The sequence below is a fragment of the Sus scrofa genome, chromosome X (assembly GCF_000003025.6).
Source record: "Sus scrofa isolate TJ Tabasco breed Duroc chromosome X, Sscrofa11.1, whole genome shotgun sequence".
In the NCBI taxonomy this organism is placed as follows: Eukaryota; Metazoa; Chordata; class Mammalia; order Artiodactyla; family Suidae; genus Sus; species Sus scrofa.
In genome coordinates, this window is record NC_010461.5 from 13154622 (window position 1) to 13175242 (window position 20621).

Here is a 20621-nt window from a genome sequence, read left to right on the forward strand (position 1 = left end):
ACACCACAGCTCACGGCAACACCAGATCCTTAACTCACTGAGCGAGGCCTGGGATCGAACCCGAAACCTCATGGTTCCTAGTCGGATTCGTTAACCACTGAGCCACGACGGGAACTCCTCCTCATAAACTGTGAAAGAAGAAATACCAAGGGAGAGAAAATTTTGCAAAGCACACTTATATTATGCATTTATATTAAGTTTATCAACCATACTATGATAATAGCACAAAATATATGATAGTACAGTACATTTATGTTAAGATTATCAGCTCCACTATTAACAAAACAGATCTTATGAAGTTATTTCTTAACATGATGATGATGACAATAACAGCAGCCAACGTGTTTATCGAGCACTTCCTAAATGCCAGACATGGCCGAGTGCTTTTTATATTATCATATTTCACTCTCATAACAACCCTGTCATGTTATTATTACGGTATTACATTACCATATTGTTATAGAGACATACATTGACACGCTGAGAAGTATTTTGCCAAAAGTCATCCAAGCATCTTAATAATGGCTCATCATTTTGGAGCACCCACTGTAGATGTGACACAATCTAAGCACTAACTGTCTAGGCTCACTTAATCCTCAAAACGTTGTCTCCATTGGGCAGATGAATACACGGAGGCACAGTGAAGTTAAGCAGACTTGTCCAATGTCACCCAGCTGGTAAGTGACCCAGCTGGGTTGTGATATAAGTAGTCTGGTTCCAGACCCTTAACCACCAAGCCATACACCAGTCAGGGGTCATGGCAGAAATCTGAACTTGGGCAGTCTGCCTCTAGGAACCAAAATGCCCATTATTCTACTGTCCTGCCTGGCAGTTAGGTCAAGTGCCCTTTAAATAAGGAGTACACGGCTGTTACTCTCATTCTGCACATTGAGAGAAAGGGAAGTGGCGGACAAGTGGCAAGTGCAAATACTATGCTCTTTCTTTAAATACCTAATACTGGCTTCCCGCCTCCACATCACCTCTGCCTCTCTCAGTCTCTACTTCCAAGGCACTTTGTAAATGCTTGGCAAATAGCACTCAACAGAACGCATGCTGTGACTGATCCTCACGTGCAGACTGCTGCGTGCCTGCCCCGGGAGTACGCACCCTGTTTAAGCCAATCTGGCCCACCGACTTGTGACCACAAGAGCAGGGACCATCGATGTCATTCCCTGCTGTAATCCCTAGCCCAGTGTCCAGCACACATGAGGCCATCTAGACATATTTGTTAAATGAATGAAGAGGAGAGGCTTAAAAACCCAGAAGGATATACGTTTATAAAGAAAAGGTCCATGCTTGCCTCAATAACGCATATCTGGGGCTCTTCCTTATGACCATCCACAGGCACCGTGGCTTGATTCATAACCCACTCCTGGACAGCATCAGTAATGTGAGGGACAACTGTAGAAAGAAGTGATAATTAGCACAAAAGCTTATTTCTTGGTCAAGGTCATGAGAAATGAATGTGGTAGGATCTTTAGAACTCCCAAATAACCTTCAAGCCTCCTGGCAAATGAGAAAAGCTAACAGTTCTCACGTTATTATCCATCTCACTGCAGTTAATGTTATAGACACAATATAGGTTTGGTCACTTAAACATTATGCCATTTCTCTCGAAATCAACCAACCATAAAAAAGAAGAAACTGGAGTTCCCGTCGTGGCTCTGTGGTTAACGAATCCGATTAGGAACCATGAGGTTGCGGGTTTGATCCCTGGCCTTGCTCAGTGGGTTAAGGATCCGGCATTGCTGTGAGCTGTGGTGTAGGTCGAAGACGCGGCTCGGATCCCGAGTTGCTGTGGCTCTGGTGTAGGCCGGCAGCTACAGCTCTGATTCGACCCCTAGCCTAGGAACCTCCATATGCCATGGGTGCAGCCCAAGAAATGGCAAAAAAGACCAAAAAAAAAAAAAAAAAAAAAAAAACAAGAAATAGTGCAGAAATGCCATCTTCAATGCAACTAGAAAACACCTATAACGCCAATTAATCTCCTGGCGAGGAGATTCCGTTGTGGCTCAATGGAAACAAACCTGACTAGTATCCATGAAGACACAGGTTTGATCCCTGGCCTCACTCAGTGGGTTAAGGATCTGGCTTGCAGACGCAGCTTGAATCCCGAGTTGCTGTGGCTTTGGTGTAGGCCAGCAGCTACCGCACCAATTCAACCCTTAGCCTGGGAACTTCCATATGCCATATATGCGGCCCTAAAAAAAACAAAACAAAACAAAAAAACCCTCAACTGGTCAAGGAGGGTTGCCAAGGGTGCCTGCTAAATGCTGGACTCCAAGGGGAAGAAGGGCTCATGGTGGCCCAGCGCTGCAGACGCTGGGGACCCCAGCAGCCAGAGGGGAAGGGTCCACTTAGAGAGTGCAGTGCAGGCGAGGCTGCGTGCTGACCAGGGGTCTGTGGCTGCTCATGTCAGCTGAAGAGGCCAAAACATGACACTTCCACAAGCACCACAGGCCGGGGAGCACCTTAGGTGGGGTGCAGGCCTGCGGCTGCTAATCTCAGCTAAAGAGACAAAAAGATGCAGTCAGCTAACCTAATGTGATGCACCAAGCAGGAATGCTGACCTTTGGGCAGCTGACGCTAAGGAGCTTCTGTCACCTGCCCAGCCCTCACCTGCCTCTACCTTGTGTCGGGAGGAAGTCGCCTCTGATTGGTGCGTTTGGAACGGCCCATTGCGCATGCCCAGCAGACCCCTTTCTAGGAGGGCGGGATAAGCCGGGCTCTGCCTCTGCGTGGGCAGCTCAGGGACCAGGGGTCAGGTCCCGGCCCTCTTCCCAACTTTGGGACGTGAGGCAGCAGCCCTCCCTCCCGCGGGTCTTCCCAAGACCTACACTTGAGGGGAAACTATTAGAAAGCACAATCGTAGCTGAGATCTAAGCCACACCGCGCAGTTTCAGCAATAACAGGACTGATCTTTTGATCTCCACCTGACTTGTTTATCTACTTCTCAGCTGCTTTCCAACATGAAAGTGATTTAAAGGCGATATGGAATGAGCACACAAGAAGCGGGGGTTGGCCCGCCGGTCTCTCTTCAAGGACAAAAGAGAATCATACCCCTTAGAGAAAAGTTGATGAAAAAAGAGTCATATCATGCTGCCCCCCACCCCCACCTCCAGCCCTCCCCAACACTGTCTTTCTTCAAAAGGAAGTAATCATCATCCATGAAAAGGCAGAAGAAAACAGTAGAAAAATATGTTAAATAAAGGATACGCAAAAATAAACCAAAATAAATCTGAGCTCCAATAAAATGTGTGATGAATAAATGATGAACAGATGGTTCCCCGTGGATTTTATAAATAAAAGCTAAAGAGAAAAAGAGGACAGATATATATGATCTAAAGGAAACAATGAAATTAGTAAAAGAGAAAAAAGGTTGATTAAAATACCGTCAGCAACGTGGAGGATGAACTTGAAACATGTGAGGAAAATGAAAAGTAAAATATTTGTGGAGTTCCCTGGGAGACTTGTGGTTAAGGACTCGGTGCTGTCACTGCTCTGGCTCAGGTTCAATCCCTGGCCCTGGGAACTCTGCATGTCATGGGCATGGTGAAAAAGAAAAAAGCAGGGTAAAAGGTTTGTCTAATGACATGGTAACTAGACTTATCGTGTAGACTTATCATGGTGATTATTTTGAAATGTATAGAAATATCAAATCACTATGTTTTTTTTTTTCTGGCTTTTTAGGGCCCCCCCTCAGCATATGTAGTTTCCCAGGCCAGGGGTCCAATCGGAACTACAGCTGCTGGCCTACGCCACAGCCACAGCAATACAGGATCCGAGCCGCAGTTGCGACCTACACCACAGCTCACAGCAATGCCAGATCCTTAACCCACTGATCTAGGCCAGGGATCGAACCCGCAACCTCATGGTTACTAGTTGGATTCGTTTTCCGCTGCGTCATGATGGGAACTCCTGCAATCACTATGTTGATAATAGGAACTGACGTAGTGTTGTAGGTTGTTACGCTTCAAAAATAAACTCCTAGTAAAAGAGATCAGATCTGTGGTTTCGAGGGGTGAGGAAAGAATTGGATGGAGGCAGTCAAAACGTACAAACTTCCAGTTATAAGATAAATAAATAAGTACTAGAGGAGTTCCCACCATGGTGCAATAGGATCAACGCATCTTGGGAGCACTCGGATGCCGATTCAATCCCCAGCCCAGCACAGTGGGTTAAGGATCTGGTGTTGCTACAGCTGCGGCTTGGGTTGCAGCTGTGCCTTGGATCTGACTCCTGACTCGGGAACTCCATATGCCATGGAGCGGCCAAAAAACTAAGTACTGGGAATGTAATGCACAGCATAGGAAATACAATTAATGCTGCTGTATGTTATACATGAAGTTGTTAACAGAGCAGATCCGAAGAGTCCTCATCACAAAGGAAAAAAATTTTTTAATGTATTTTTTGTTTTGCTTTTTAAATGATTTTTATTTTTCCCATGATAGCTGGTTTACAGTGTCCTGTCAATTTTCTACTGTACAGCAAGGTGACCCCATCACACACACACACACACACACACACACACACACATACACACATTCTTTTTTCGCACATCATCATGCTCCGTCATAAGGGACTAGATATAGCTCCCAGTGCTGTACAGCAGGATCTCATTGCTTATCCATTCCATTTTTTTTTTTTTTTTTTTTGTCTTTTTGCCATTTCTTGGGCCGCTCCCGCGGCATGTGGAGGTTCCCAGGCTAGGGGTCTAATCGGAGCTGTAGCCACCGGTCTATGCCAGAGCCACAGCAACGCGGGATCCGAGCTGCGTCTGCAACCTACACCACAGCTCACGGCAACGCCGGATCATTAACCCACTGAGCAAGGGCAGGGATCAAACCCACAACCTCATGGCTCCTAGTCGGATTCGTTAACCACTGCGCCACGACGGGAACTCCCATTCCATTTTTTTATATTTCTTTCATTTTGCATCTATATGAGATGATGGATGTTCACTACACTTACTGGGGTAGTCATCCCATAAGGTAGGTAAGTCAAATCATTACACTGCACACCTTTAACTTATACAGTCCTGCATGTCAACTGTATGTCAGTAAAACTGGAGGAGAAAGAAAACAAAAAGAGAAAAAGAAGAAGAAAAGAAAGGGAGGAGACAGCGATCTGAAAAGCACTGGAGCTTGCAGAGCACAGGGATCTCCACATTTTCAGGTCTCTTTTGAGCAGAGTGGGGGGCTCAGCACTCCGGGCCCCCCCATGTTGGTGGAATATAATACCTTGTACTGTTTTTCCCAGGTAATCGCCACGCCTCTCTTTATTGATCACGTGTTGATATATCTTCCCCGTAGTGATGTTGTTGTCTTTATAAAGATTAATATCCAAGAACCTTTCATAATTTCCCAGGTCTAAATCAACTTCTCCACCATCGTTTAAGACAAACACTTCACCTGGGATAAAAAGGCAATGTAACAATTAAAAATTGGCTTCCATTAGATTGTTTTTCAAAGATGAGCACACTATATTAAAGAACTGGTAAAAGACTTGTTTATAAGCCATACTCTATCACCATTTCCTTACTTTGATGGGAAAATTTAACAACGATTCTACCCATGAAAATCCATCGGGGATCGTGAAAGCCTTTATGAGTGATTCGTTTTCTTCTGTGATTCAACCCGGTGCTAAGAGTGTCACAAAAATTTTTGAGCAGTGGCAGGACTGCAGCAACAATTCTCAGATGGCAACTTTGATGGACAATACATATCTGTATATAAACAATAAATGAACGCGCATGTGTATGAATAAATAAATACATGTATAAGTTGACTGGAAAAAAAATGCACAACCTAAAAGTTGAGAATTATGTTTGAGGACTTAAGCTCAGAAGACAGCCTCTCAGATCTCTCTGGGGGAATGTTCGAAAGAGGTAAGGAAGGAGTCAGGATATACAGGAGTTCTGCAACAAAAACTAGGTACTTGGAACATCGAAAGATTTCTACTAATTCAAGAAAGCCAGACCTCTCAAAAAGAAGAAAGAAAATTCATCAGAAAAATTATGGTATTCTATTATGGTGGTTTTTAAATGCTTACTGAAATCTGTCTTCAAGATTTAGCTTTTCTAGTATTTCCTTTTGTGGCTCCGCGATGAGGATGCAGGTTCGATCCCTGGCCTCGCTCAGTGGGTAAAGGATCTGGTGTTGCCATGAGCTGTGGTGTAGGTCTCAGATGCGGCTCTAATTCGATCCCAGCCTGGGAACTTCCATATGCTGCAGGTATGGCCCTAAAAAGACCAAAAAAAAAAAAAAAGACTTAGCTTTTCCAAACTCACCATATACCACATGAAAAAAAGGGCCTTAGGGACTTGAAAAAAGGGACTTTGGGACTTTAAATAGGCAATTTTTTTTTAATGCCGCGCCTGCAGTATATAGAAGTTTCCAGGCTAGGGGCTGAATCATAACCACAGCTGGGACTCTGCCACAGCCGCAGGCAACACCCCAGCAGTTCTGGAACCTTAACACACTGAGCCAGACCAGGGATCAAATCCGCATCCTCACAGAGACAACGACAGGTCCTTAACCCACTTAGCCACAATGGGAACTCCAACAGCAATTTTAAAAACAAACAGCAGTATGCTTCAAAGCATCAGTATCCTGGACTCTGGAACTGGCATAAGAAAATTTTAATTCAACTGAGAGAAAAGTTCCCATCATGGCTCAGTGGTAACGAACTCAACTAGTATCCACGAAGATGTGGGTTCGATCCCTGGCCTCCCTCAGTGGGCTAAATGATCCGGCGTTGCCGTGAGCTGTGGTGTAGATCACAGACGCAGCTCAGATCTGGTGTTGCTGTGGCTGTGGCATAGGCCAGAGGCTACAGCTCCGATTCGACCCCTAGCCTGGGAACTTCCATATGCCGAGAGTATGGCCTTCCCCTCCTCCCGAAAAAGAAAAGACCAGAAAAAAAAAAAAAAAAAAAAAAAAAAAAAACCTGACAGAACATTACAAATCAACTATACTTCAATAAAAAAATTTTTGTTTCCTTTTGAGAGCCACACCCTCAGCATATGGAATTTCCCAAGCGAAGGGTCCAATCAGAGCTGCAGCTGCCAGCCTGCACCACAGCCACAGCAACATCAGATCCGAGCCATATCTGCAGCCTACACCACAGCTCACAGCAACACCAGATCCTTGATCCACTGAGGGAGGCCAGGGATGGAACCCGCATCCTCATGGTTCCTAGTTAGGTTTTTAACCTGATGAGCCACAATCATCTCCCCCCCGAAAAAAATTTTTTTTCATTGATTCCCATCTTGGGTAAAACCACTAAAAGCCGGGCAAGAAGCCACCTGTACAACAGCACTGTCGAGAAGGATAGAGATGAAAATTTAATCACACGACGAGCGCCTGCGATGACTACTGGACATGCCTCTGGGTCTCGAGTGTCACTTGAGGGCATTGATTGGGAGTCCAATGCCCTAAAGCCAGCCTGGAAGAACTGAACTTCTCCCTGATCAAGGAAATTCTATCATTTACTCCTGGTGATAGATGTTCACAGCATAAAAAGGTTGGCTAGCTTCCAAACATAATCAGAAGCCTTTTATGGTCTCATTAATGTGTCTCTCGTAAGATACCTACGTGGGGTCCGAAAGATCTCTAACTTTAAGGACGAAAGAACAAAACGATGGAACTGCAATATTTTCATATTTCCCATATTCCATTTCCAGTTGAGCTTCTACTTTCTCATGTTAATCAGGAATTGCCAGTCTCTGGCAAAGTCTTTGTACTTTGATCATCTTAACTTCTTCTTTTTTTTTTTTTTTTTTGGCTTTTTGCCATTTCTTGGGCCGCTCCTGTGGCATATGGAAGCTCCCAGGCTAGGGGTCTAATCGGAGCCGTAGCCACGAGCCTACGCCAGAGCCACAGCAACGCGGGATCCGAGCCGCGTCTGCAACCTACACCACAGCTCACGGCAACGCCGGAACCTTAACCCACTGAGCAAGGTCAGGGATCGAACCCGCAACCTCATGGCTCCTAGTCGGATTCATTAACCACTGCGCTACGACGGGAACTCCTACCCTGTGTCTTCTTATTCGAGGACCCAGGTCGAAGGAGAAATCCCTGTCTGGGGCAGGCAGCCGTCACAGCAGAGGGCAGAAACACAAGAAGACTGAACCTAATCATGCCCTTGCATTGAAAAGTTCTGCTTCTGGAGTTCCCTCTGCTGTGCAACAGTTACGGCAGCATCTCTGCAGTGCCAGGATGTCGGTTCAGTCCCTGGCCCAGCACAGCGGGTGAAAGGAGACAGCCTTGCCGTAACTGCAGTGTAGGTCGCAACTGTGGCTGGGATCTGATCCCTGGCTCGGGAACTCCAGATGCCAAGGGGCGGCCAAAAGAGAAAAGAAAAACGAAAAAAAAGACAAGTTCTGCTTCAACAAGGCCTATGACATATTCGCTAATAACCCACAGAGCCAAAGAAATCAGGTCACCAAACACGGTGACCAACCAGAGGCTTGCCCAGGAGTAAAAGGGTTCCCCGGGTGTAGGACTTTGAATTTCAAAACCAGGACAGTTCCAAACAAACCAGAAAGAGTTAACCACACTACATGACCAAAGTCCAGAGTAAGTGGGGCAGGAAAATTGACTCCACAGAAGGAAGCTGGGTGAGAGTTTCAAACAAACACCCAATCTACCATGGGCTTGAACAAGCCATTCCACCAACAAAATGAAAAGCAAAGGAATCTAAATTAAAATAATTAGATACCTTTTGGGATTTTTTTTTCATGCATGCTCAGGTTAGTACAGTTTAAAAAGAATAATATTCAGCAAAGGTACAACGAAACCTGAAAAATCTCAAAAACATACCTACCCATCAAATCAGAAATTCTGTACATAGGCATTTATGTTTAACAAATAAATTTTAGGGAGTTCCCGTCATGGCTCAGTGGTTAATGAACCCACTAGTATCCATGAGGTTGCGGGTTCCATCCTTGGCCTTGCTCAGTGGGTTAAGGATCCGTGAGCGTTGCCATGAGCTGTGGTGTAGGTCGCAGACGCGGCTCGGATCTGGTGTTGCCGTGGCTGTGGTGTAGGCCAGTGGCTACAGCGCCAATTCGACCCCTAGCCTGGGAACCTCCATATGCTGTGGGTGCAGCCCTAAAAAGACAAAAGACAAAAAAAAAAAAAAAAAAAAAAAAAAAAAAGAAAGAAAGAAAGAAAAGAAAAATTAAAACAAAAAATAAAAAATAAATTTTCAAGTTTTCCATCACATTGTTGTCTATAGTATCCACAAATTGGAAATTATTTCCTATTATTGTACAAATTCTGTGCAGCCTTTATGAGTATCAAATATTAAAACATCCACAGTAGATGGTTTTAAAATTAGATTAAAAATAGTATGATCGTGGTATGGATAAACTGGAAATTGAGGATGAACAGATACACATGACTACATATAAGATAGACAGGGAGTTCCCACTGTTGCTCAGCAGTAACAGTATGGAACCTGACCAGTACCCATGAGGATGCAGGTTCGATCCCGGCCTCCCTCTGTGGGTTAAGGATCTGGCATAGCTGTGAGCTGTGGTGTAGGTTGAAGAATCGGCTCAGATCTCGAATTGCTGTGGTTGTGGCGTAGGCCGGCAGCTGCAACTCCAATTCAACCCATAGCCTGGAATTTCCATATGCCACGGGTACAGCCCTGAAAGCCAAAAAAAAAAAAAAAAATTTTTTTAATTAACAAATAAAATAGGGAGTTCCTGCTGCGGCACAGTGGTTAATGAATCCGACTAGAAACCATGAGGATGCAGGTTCGATCCCTGGCCTCCCTCAGTGGGTTAAGGATCTGGCGTTGCTGTGAGCTATGGTGTAGGTTGCAGACATGGCTCGGATCCCGTGCTGCTGTGGCTCTGGCGTAGGCTCGTGGCTACAGCTCTGATCAGACCCTAGCCTGGGAACTTCAATGCGCCGCAGAAGCGGCCCTAGAAAAGGCAAAAAAAAATAAAATAAAATAAAATAGGAGTTCCCGTTGTGACTCAGTGGTTAATGAACCACTAGCATTCAGGAGGATGCCAGTTCAATCCCTAACCTTGTTCAGTGGGTTAAGGATCTGGCGTTGCCGTGAGCTGTAGTGTAGGTTGCAGACACGGCTCAGATCCTGTGTTGCTGTAGCTGTGGTGTAGGCCAGTGGCTACAGCTCCAATTCGACCCTTAGCCTGGGAACCTCCATATGCTGCCGGTGAGGCCCTAGAAGACAAAAAAAAATAATAAATTTCACTTAATTTAATTAAAAAAATAAATAAAAAATAAAAAAGATAAACAAAAAGACCTACTATATAAACAGGGAAGTATATTCACTATCTTGAAATAATATATAATGGAAAAGAATCTAAAAAAGAATATATAGGAGTTCTTATACACAATAGCCAAGACATGGAAACAACCTAAATGCCCATCGACAGGAGTGGATAAAGAAGGTGTGCAACATAGACACAATGGAATATTACTCAGCCATCAAAAGGAAAAAATAGGAGTTCCCGTCGTGGTGCAGTGGTTAATGAATCCGATTAGGAATCATGGGGTTGCAGGTTTGATCCCTGGCCTTGCTCAGTGGGTTAAGCATCCGGCGTTGCCGTGAGCTGTGGTGTAGGTTGCAGACGCAGCTTAGATCCTGCGTTGCTGTGGCTCCGGCGTAGGCTGGTGGATACAGCTCTGATTCCACCCCTAGCCTGGGAACCTCCATATGCTGCGGGAGCAGCCCAAGAAATAGCAAAAAAGACAGAAAAAAAAAAAAAAAAGGAAAAAATAACAGCATTTGCAGCAACATGGATGGACCTAGAAGTTATCATGCTAAGTGAAGTCAGTCAGACAATGAGACACCCACATCAAATGCTGTCACTGACTTGTGAAGTCTAAAAAAAGGACACAATGAACTTCTTTGTAGAACAGATACTGACTCACAGACTTTGAAAACTTACGGTTTCCAAAGGAGACAGTTTAGGGGGTGGGGGGATGCACTGTGGGTTTGGGATGGAAATGTTACAAAATTTGGTTGTGATGATCACTGTGCAACTATAAATATAATAAAATTCATCGAGAGAAACAAATAAAAAATAAAATTAAATAAAAGAATATACAGGAGTTCTCTGGTGGGTCAGTGGGTTGGAGAATCCAGCACTGATACTGCTGTGGCACGGGTTCGATCCCTGGCCTAGGAACTTCCACGTGCCACAGATGCCGCCAAAATGCAAAAAACAAAACAAAACAAAAAACAAATAAAAAAGAATATATATACATATATGTGTATATATATGTATAACTGAATCACTTTCCTAAACGCCTGAAACAATGGAAATCAACTACACTTCGATGAGAAATTCCTCTGTGGCTCAGCAGGTAGAGGCCAAAAGGAAACATAAGATCTATACTTCAATGAAAAAAATTAGTATGACCAAAAACAATTAATATGACTGTAAGATTAAGTTCATTTAAAATTTGAAAATAAGCAAAACTAATCTATGATGTTAGAAGATAGGATAGTGGTTACCTTGGTCATTTCAGGTGGAAAGAGACTGGAAGGGTCATAAAGGGACTTTGTTTTTCTTGCTCTGGGGCTTTTTAACATGGTATGTTCATTTTATCAGATGGTATACTGTGATTTGTACATTTTCCTGCTGGTATGTAAAAAGTTTAAAAAGAAAGTATATAAGGGAGTTTCCATTGTAGCTCAGTAGGTTAAGATAACCCGACTAGCATCCATGAGGATTCGGGTTCGATCCCTGGCCTCACTTAGTGGGTTAAAGATCTGGCATTGCTGCAAGCTGTGGTGTAGGCTGAAGATGCAGCTCAAATCTAGTATTGCTGTGGCTGAGGCACAGGCCAGCAGCTGCAGCTCTGATTCAACCCCTAGCCCAGGAACTTCCACATGCCACAGGTATGGCTGTAAAAAATTTTTAAAGAAATAAATAAAATAAAAGAGTAATTTTTTTTTTTTTTTTTTGTCTTTTGTCTTTGGTCTTTTGAGGCCCGCACCTGTGGCATATGGAGGTTCCCAGGCTAGGGGTCGAATCGGAGCTGTTGCTGCCGGCCTACACCACAGCCACATCAGATCCGAGCCGCATCTGCGACCTACACCACAGCTCACGGCAATGCCGGATCCTCAACCCACTGAGCGAGGCCAGGGATCGAACCCACACCCTCATGGTTCCTAGTCGGATGCGTTTCCACTGCGCCTTGATGGGAACTCCAAAAAAGTAATTTAAAAAGAAAAAGAAAGTATGTAAGGGCTAGTGCCTTTTGAAAAATAATTAGTATAGGAGTTCCCATCTATATTGTCAATATAATTGGCAATTCACTCAGTACTGTCTTGAGTTTTTCTCTTAACAATGAAATGTTGAGAAATATATTACCTTTATGAAAAAATAAAACAAAATATAACCCATCCTGCAAAAGGTGCAGTGAAATGGTATCATCACACACTGTCTGCCAAAAGGGTGGACTAATTTGGAATATCTTCAGCCATCTGAAAACTGTATCAAAAACCATGAGAACATTCACGGATCCATAATGTATGATTCCGTCACTCTACTTCTGGAACTCTATCCTAAAGAAATGACCCAACATTCATGGAAGAACCGCAATTGAACGCAGTGCTTTACAGGGGGAGAGTGGTTCTTTTCATACCGTGCTCATAAGGCGAAAAAGTGCCTGCATCGATGTTTATATAGGGGTCGATTTTGATGGCAGTAACTCGGAGTCCACATGATTTTAGAATCGTCCCAATGCTGCTGGCGATGATCCCTTTACCGATGCCCGAGATGACCCCACCAGTGACCAAGATGTACTTCATTGGCAGAGGAGTGGCTGGGTGCCAGCACCCAGATATAATCTGAAAGGTAATAAAATTAAAGGTCAGGGAACAGAAACACTTCTCAAACCAGTAAAGCAGAGAGCATGTTAAGCCAGAATTTAAAAGGCACACAGCACTTTTTCTATCTAAATATTTGCAATGTCTTATCTTCTAGGTTTTTCTTAATATGCGGGAAGATGGAGATACTTTCTGCAACATGTCTGACGCCACCAAGTCTGTCACGTGACAAACTTCATCATAAGAAGCCACCTTTCTCTGCGATTCAGAGGCATGGTAACATTTTTAAGACATCAGGCTCTGGGGAGTTCCCATCATGGCACAGCGTAAACGAATCTGACTAGGAACCATGAGGTTGCAGGTTCGATCCCTAGCCTCGCTCAGTGGGATAAGCATCCGGCATTGCCCTGAGCTGTGGTGTAGGTCGAGGATGCGGCTCGGATCTGGTGTTGCTTGTGGCTGCGATGTAGGCCGGCGGCTACAGCTCCGATTCAACCCCTAGCCGGGGAACCTTCAGATGCCGTGGGTGCAGCCCTAAAAAGACAAAAGACAAAAAAGAGAGAGAGATCAGGCTCTGAGGTCAGACAGATCTGTACAAGCCGTACCTGAGCAAGTTACTAATCCTTTCTGTACCTGTTTCTTCATCTGTGAAACAGAATAAAAAAAAATACCATTCCCTTGGAATATTATTCAGCTCTAAAAAGAAATGAGCTATCCATCCATGAAAAGACATGGAGGAAACAAAGTCATGTCACTCAGTGAAAGAAGTCAATCTGAAAAGGCTACAGACTCTGTGATTCCAACTATATGACATTCTGCAAAAGGCAAAACTATGGAAGCAGTAAAAAGATGAGTGGTTATCAAGGGTTAGAGGGGACGGAGGGATGAGTAGGAAGAGCACAGAGGATTTTTAGGGCGGTGAAACGAGTCTATGATACTATAGTGGGAGATACATGTCAGTATACATTTGTCCAAATTCATAAAACGAGTAACACCAGGAGTGAACTCTAACGTACAAACTTGGAATGATAAGGATGTGTCGGTGTAGGTTCAGTGGCTGTAACAAGTGTACTTCCCTGGTTCAGGATGTTGATGGCGGGGAAGGCAATGGGGGTGGGCAGAGAACTCAGTATCTTCCGATCAGGTTTGCTGTGAAGCTGAAATGGCTCTGAAAATAGTCTCTTTTCTGTCATCGATATTCAAATATGCCAACATTAAAAAAAAAAAAAATCTTGGAGTTCCCGTTGTGGCGCAGTGGTTAACGAATCCGACTAGGAACCATGAGGTTGCGGGTTCGGTCCCTGCCCTTGCTCAGTGGGTTAACGATCCAGCGTTGCCGTGAGCTGTGGTGTAGGTTGCAGACGCGGCTTGGATCCCACGTTGCTGTGGCTCTGGCGTAGGCCAGTGGCTACAACTCCAATTAGACCCCTAGCCTGGGAACCTCCATATGCCTCGGGAGCGGCCCAAGAAACAGCAAAAAGACAAAAAAATTAAAAAAAAAAAATTAAAAAAAAAAATCTTGCAGGGGATTGTGAGGATGAAATGAGCTAAGGTATACAGAACAGAGGTCAGGACACCAGGACCCACAGGTCACATCTGACCCACTGTCTGGTGTTGTCTGGTCACCAAGCTAAGGCTGTTTGACATCTTCAATGACTGAGAAAAGCTCAAAAGAAGGATATTTCATGACACATTAAAATTATATGAAACTCAAACTTCAGGGTCCATAAATCAAGTCTTATTAGCACACAGCCACGCCCATCATTTACAGAATGGCTAAGGCAGCTTTCTTGCTACAAGGGCAGAGCTCAGTGGCTGTGAAAAGAGACCACCACGAGTTCCCGCTGTAGTGCAGCAGAAACAAATCCAACTAGTATCCATGAGGATGCGGCTTCGATCCCTGGCCCCAATCAGTGGGTTAAGAATCTGTCGTTGCCATGAGCTGTGGTGTAGGTGGCAGACGAGGCTCGGATCCCGAGTTGCTGTGGCTGTGGCCAGCAACTGTAGCTCTGATAGGACGCCTAGCTTGGGAACTTCCATATGCCTGAGTGTGGCCCTAAAAAGCAAAAAAAAAAAAAAAAAGGGAGAGAGAGACCTCAGGCCCCACAAAGCCTGCAATATTTACTATACAGAGAATGTTTGCGGACACCTGCCTTAGAGGGGGTCAAAACTGATCCCTGCATCAACACAGCATAAGAACTGAATAAAAGTTAGCTATTAATGTAACTATTAATAGTAATAAATGTATCCTCCTCAACTAAGCATGGGGAACACTGAATCCATTTCTTTTTTTTTTTTTTTTTTTGTCTTTTTGCCTTTTCTAGGGCTGCTCCTTCAGCACATGCAGGTTCCCAGGCTAGGGGTCGAATCAGAGCTGTAGCCGCCGGCCTACGCCAGAGCCACAAGCCACACCAGATCCGAGCTGCATCTGTGACCTACACCACAGCTCACAGCAACGCCGGATCTTTAACCCACTGAGCAAGGCCAGGGATCGAACCCGAGACCTCATGATTCCTAGTTGGATTCGTTAACCACTGTGCCACGACGGGAACTCCTGAATCCATTTCTTTAACCATTCTTTTCATCAGGCAGAAAGAGTCAAGCAGAAAAAAAGAAATTATGTCACAGGAAATTTTATTTGACTGTTCTGCTGATTCAAACCCTTTCATTTTGGAGGCAGACAGGAAACCCAAGAGCTACTTGGTTTTTCTCCACGCTGAGTACTACTGTTTCTCCCTTGAGCGTGGCCAGGGGCCTCGCCATTTCACCGAGCACAGGACTGTGAGCCTTAACAGCATCACCCGGGTGGTCCCGGAGGCAGGCAAATATTAATACAGAATTGCAACTACCAGAAAAGAGAGTAACTAACAAAAGCCGAGAACCTTACATCCCACTTTCTATTATAGTTCACGCGATTTTTAAATACCTGGAAAGTAGTGCAAATGCAACCAGGTAGGAATGATGTCAGTTACCTGCTTATCTTGTTTGTGCTGCATGAAGAAATGCCCATTCTGATTTGGTAGTTGCCTCTACTTTCAAAACAAACTAGCTTAACTTAAAAGCTGTAGCGTTATCTCAGCTTAGAGTTCCATTTGAACTAGCTGACCCCAGACAGGGCGAGTAAACTGTGCAGCCGTTCAAAATATACAAGTCCCGGAGTTCCCGCCGTGGCGCAGTGGTTAACGAATCCGACTAGGAACCATGAGGTTGCGGGTTCGGCCCTGCCCTTGCTCAGTGGGTTAACGATCCGGCGTTGCCGGGAGCTGTGGTGTAGGTTGCAGACGCGGCTCGGATCCCGCGTTGCTGTGGCTCTGGCATAGGCTGGTGGCCACAGCTCCAATTCGACCCCTAGCCTGGGAACCTCCATTTGCCGTGGGAGCGGCCCAAAGAAATAGCAAAAAAAAAAAAAAAAAAAAAAAAGTATATATATATATATATATATATATATATATATGCCAAGCGATTTCAGCGGCTTTCAAGTCCCTGGGCCCGCCTTTCTCTACACCCTACAGTTGATCACGTTCAAGGCCACCACTGCTCCTTCCTAGCCACCTGGCCATCCACTCAGCAGAACTAGATTTAGCCTATAATTTTCTTACTCCAAACCCAGAATGCAGACTGCACCTCCTGCGGACCCAAAAAGTAACTGAATATTCATCTCTTGCCACTCCTGCTAGCCCAGGAGGTCTTAGGGTGGTAATTTCCCCGTCTTCCCACTGTGGATTTTTTTTTTTTCTCTATTTCGTTAAGTGCCCCTCCTTTGGAGTCAGACCGTCTGAGTTCAAGTGCTGACTCTGTCACTTACAGCTATGACCCCTGGCAACTTCTTCAACTTTTTTTTTTCTTCTTCTTCTTAGGGCCACACCCTAAGCATATGGAGGTTCCCAGGCTAGGGGTCAAATCAGAGTTGTAGCCGCCGGCCTACACCACAGCCACAGCAACACGGGATCTGAGCCACGTCTGCGACCTACACCACAGCTCACGGCCACACCAGCTCCTTAACCCACTGAGCAAGGCCAGGGATCGAACCCTCAACCTCATGGTTCCTAGTCGGATTGTTTCCGCTGCGCCACAACAGGAATTCCTTCTTCAACTTTTCTAAACCTTGATTTTCTCCACCTGTGTAGTACACAGAACTAACACCACTGCCTGCCTTCTAGAGCTGTGTGCACATTTACAAAGAGAGCACCCAAGTGCAAAATCAAGGTTAGTTGTTATTTTTCAAAGCCATCTAATCACTGATTCAGTCAGCGCACTTTTTTTTTTTTCTTCTTTCGGCTGCACCTGCAGCATATGGAAATTCCAGAGCCAAGGATTGAACCCTTGAACCCTCAAACCTCGCTACGATTGTGGCCTGTGCCACAATGCCAAGGTTGAAGCAACGCCTGATCCTTAACCTGTTATGCCACAAGGGAACTTGCTCACAAATGTTTATTGAGTGTCTGTTCTCTAGGGAAGCAAAATCTGCCACCCCAAAATGTGTCTCTTTAGCATGAGGATTAACTTAGGTCGATTTTTAAGAAATAGAAGACCCAAGAAGTCTTTCTTTTCTACCGGCCCCTTTCCTACCTAAAGTTTTTTTTTGGGGGGGGGGTCTTTTTAGGGCCGTGCCCTCAAAATATGGAGGTTCCCAGGCTAGGGGTCAAATTGGAGCTGTAGCTGCTGGCCTACACCACAGCCACAGCCACGCCAGATCCAAGCCCCATCTGCAACCTACATGAAGCTTGCGGCAACTCCAGATCCTTAACCCACTGAGCAAGGCCAGGGATCGAACCCGCATCTTCACGGAGACTATGTTGGGATGTGGGGGTGAACAAAAAGTCAAGGTCTCTGCCCTCTTGGTCTTCACCTTTCCTGTGGGATAAAAGGCAAATAAGCAGAGCTATAACTACTTTATTCTAGCACTGTCACACTATTAAAATATCTTCCCATTTGTAAAAGTTAGCAAAATGGAAAAACGCCGTAGAAAACTGGAGCACATTCATGAGAAGTCACATTATGCGGTTGCCAAAAAGCCTGAAAATCTTTCACGTAAGACAAGCCTATGTCAGAGTTCCCGCTGTAGAGCAATGGGATTGGCGGCATCTCTGTAGCACCAGGATGCAGGTTCAATCCCCTGCCTGGCACAGGAGGTTAAAGATATGCTTATTTCCCACAAATAGAGCAGGGTATAAATTAAATATATTATCTCAACTTTTTTTTAAAAATGAAGACTGGTCAAATTACACCAAAATGCTGCATTTGAATATCTTCAGGTGGTTAGGCTGCAGGCAATTATTAGTTTTCTCTATTTCCAAAAGCACAAGATACCTTTTTAAGCACATCAGATATTTTACAAAGTCCTTCCTGAAAAGGGAACTTACTACCAAGAGGCCTAGTTCCTTCTACCTCTTAAGCAAACAAGTAAATCTGAAGCAACAAAGTTAAAACGACAGAAAGATAAGGTTCTTCAGGCTACTTCTAGAATCGGGATTTTCTTTCCCTCTCCCGTGAAGAACAAGGTTTACATTTACTCTTATCAGCAGTGAGCAGAACCAATTGTCTGCAACATCGGAGTGTGTAGGGCTGCCTGCTGTCCAATAAAAACATTACACTTGCATAAGTTGAAGTTTTCCAGTAGCCATATTAAAAAAGTAAAGAAACAGATCGAGTTTATTTTGATAATATCTTATTTAACCCAGTGCATCCAAAATACTATCATTCAACATATAACCAGTGTTAAGACTGTTCTGGTGAGATTATTGACATCTTTTTTTTTTTTTTGTACTGTCACTGAAATTAGCTGTGTCTACTTACAGCATTTCTCAATTCAGACTCGCCACATTTCCTGTGCTCAAGAGCCACATGTAGTGAGCGGGGGCTACCACACTGGACAGGACAGGCCTAGAGCAACTAAGAACATCAGAAGCACCAAGAGATACCTTCTCAATGACGGCCATTTAATAAGTGGTCAAAAACCAAAGAGTACTTACGGAATGATCCCATTTTATGAAGTTCTAGAACTACTCTAAGCTCTGATGGAAATCAAGGGGTGAGGGGGCTTGTGCAATGACGGGAGAGGAGCACGAGGCAACTTTCTGGAGTGCTGGAAATGGTCTCTGTCTACACTGGGGTAGTGGTTACATGCGTGTATAATTTGGCGAGCCCCCGACCTGCACATTTAAAACGGGAGCTTTTCCTTGACTGTCAGGTATCCATCAAATGCGGAGAAACTGTTGCAGAAAGCAAGCTGTGTTGTAGCAGCAGCGGACTTGGGCTCAGCGCGCCCTAACCAGCTCCGATCCGGGGCCACGCTAGGGTCCCGGTTTAACCGGTGCCCCGGGCGGGGCAAGGAACAGAAAAGCCATCTCGGCGCGGGGCTGCACTTCCGCCAACGCCATCTCAGGGCTCCCGGGCCCCGGAGGAATCACGCGGGAGGCGCGACCCGCCCGGGCGCCCGGTTCCGAGGCCGGGGGCGCGCAGCAGCGCGACTCGCGGACTCGCCGCTCTGGGCCCCGGGCCGCGGGCCGCCGCAGGGCGGGCTCGCAGGGTCCCGGCTGCGCGCGGGGGTGCGGGGACGCGCGCGCGGCGGCCGCCCTCGGCGGGGACAAAGGCGCCCGGCCCCACGTGCGCGCCGGAGCTGGGGGCGCGGGCGGGCGGGCGGGCGACCCCGGCGCGGAGGCCCGGGCCCGGGCTTACCTGGGCAGCGGCGCCGGCGCCGAGGGAGGCCGGGGAGGACGGCAGGCTCCGCCCCGAGGCCCGCCCGCGCTCACCTGTCGGGCTGGGGAGGGGGCTGCCGCTAGGGGTGTCCCAAGTCGCCCCTGGGCCCTTCCCGCCGCCGTCCGCGCGGGCCTCGGGGTGCGCGGCGCCCTCCTCGCCCACCTCCCCCTCTCCTGCGGCCGCGGGTCCCGCTGACTCACGCCGGTGAGCTCTCGGGGTTGGCGCTCGGGTTTGTGCAACGCTCCGAAACAAGCGCCCCAAAAGTGACTCCTCGGGCACCGGTGGCTTCCCGTCACCCTCCGCCCTGGACGCACTTGGCCCCGGGCCTGGCTCAGCCCGGGGACTGCTCCTCCCCTCCGCGGCTCGCTGAGCACCAGCACCTCGGGGACGCGGGTGAACGCCACGTTCCCGGCGCCCCGGCCCCTCGACACGCCCAGACCCTTCTCGGGTCCTCCCGTCCGGCTCTCGGCGCGGGAAAGCGCTTCCTCGGTCACCGAAAGCTCCCCTCTCGCGCGCCAGTAAGTGCGGGAGCGCCGAGCAGAGGGGACGGCGATCAGAAGAGATGCTGGCCTTTGAGGGACTCACGGTCTTGGGGGAGGTCTACACGTCTCTTTGAATCAGTAAGGTTCCTAGAACAGTACACACATAGCTAAGATTAAAATTAAACAATTAAAAATGCGAGGGGCGGGGGAGGACAGTCAGGGCTTCGCAGAGTGACTTTTTAAAAATTTTATTGGCATATAGTTGATTTGCAATGTATTAGTTTCAGGTGTCCAACAAGGTGAATCAACAATACGAATACACACATCCATTCCTTTTTTCCGTGTAGGTTATTACAGACTGTTGAGTAGATGTCCCTGTGCTCTACTGTAGGTTCTTGTTAATTATCTTTTTGATATACAACAGTGTGTATAGGAATGACTTTTTTTTCTTTTTTTTTTTTTTTTTTGTATTTTCTAGGGCGGCACCCGCAGCATATGGGGGGTAGACGTCTTCAACCTACACCACAGCTCACGGCAATGCTGGATTCTTAACCCACTGAGCAAGGCCAGGGATCGAACCTGTAACCTCATGGTTCCTAGTCGGATTCGTTCACCACT

At 46.1% G+C, this 20621-nt stretch overlaps 1 protein-coding gene across 5 annotated transcripts in view; it reads right to left on the reverse strand.

Moving 5' to 3' along the window:
- Positions 1–20621, reverse strand: part of CTPS2 (CTP synthase 2) — a 130392-nt gene that overhangs the window by 103882 nt on the left and 5889 nt on the right. The window contains exons 1-5 of one of the 5 annotated variants that reach the window (XM_021080706.1): positions 19501–20029; positions 17540–17676; positions 12639–12843; positions 5241–5411; positions 1301–1401 (exon numbers count right to left, since the gene is read on the reverse strand). In XM_021080706.1, the coding sequence (XP_020936365.1) occupies positions 1301–1401; positions 5241–5411; positions 12639–12843; positions 17540–17602 (540 nt within the window). In that variant the 5' untranslated portion in view covers positions 17603–17676; positions 19501–20029. Of the gene's footprint in view, positions 1–1300; positions 1402–5240; positions 5412–12638; positions 12844–17539; positions 17677–19500; positions 20030–20621 lie in introns of those variants that run through there. The other 4 variants (XM_021080707.1, XM_021080708.1, XM_013985938.2 and 1 more) reach the window with 4 other exon arrangements.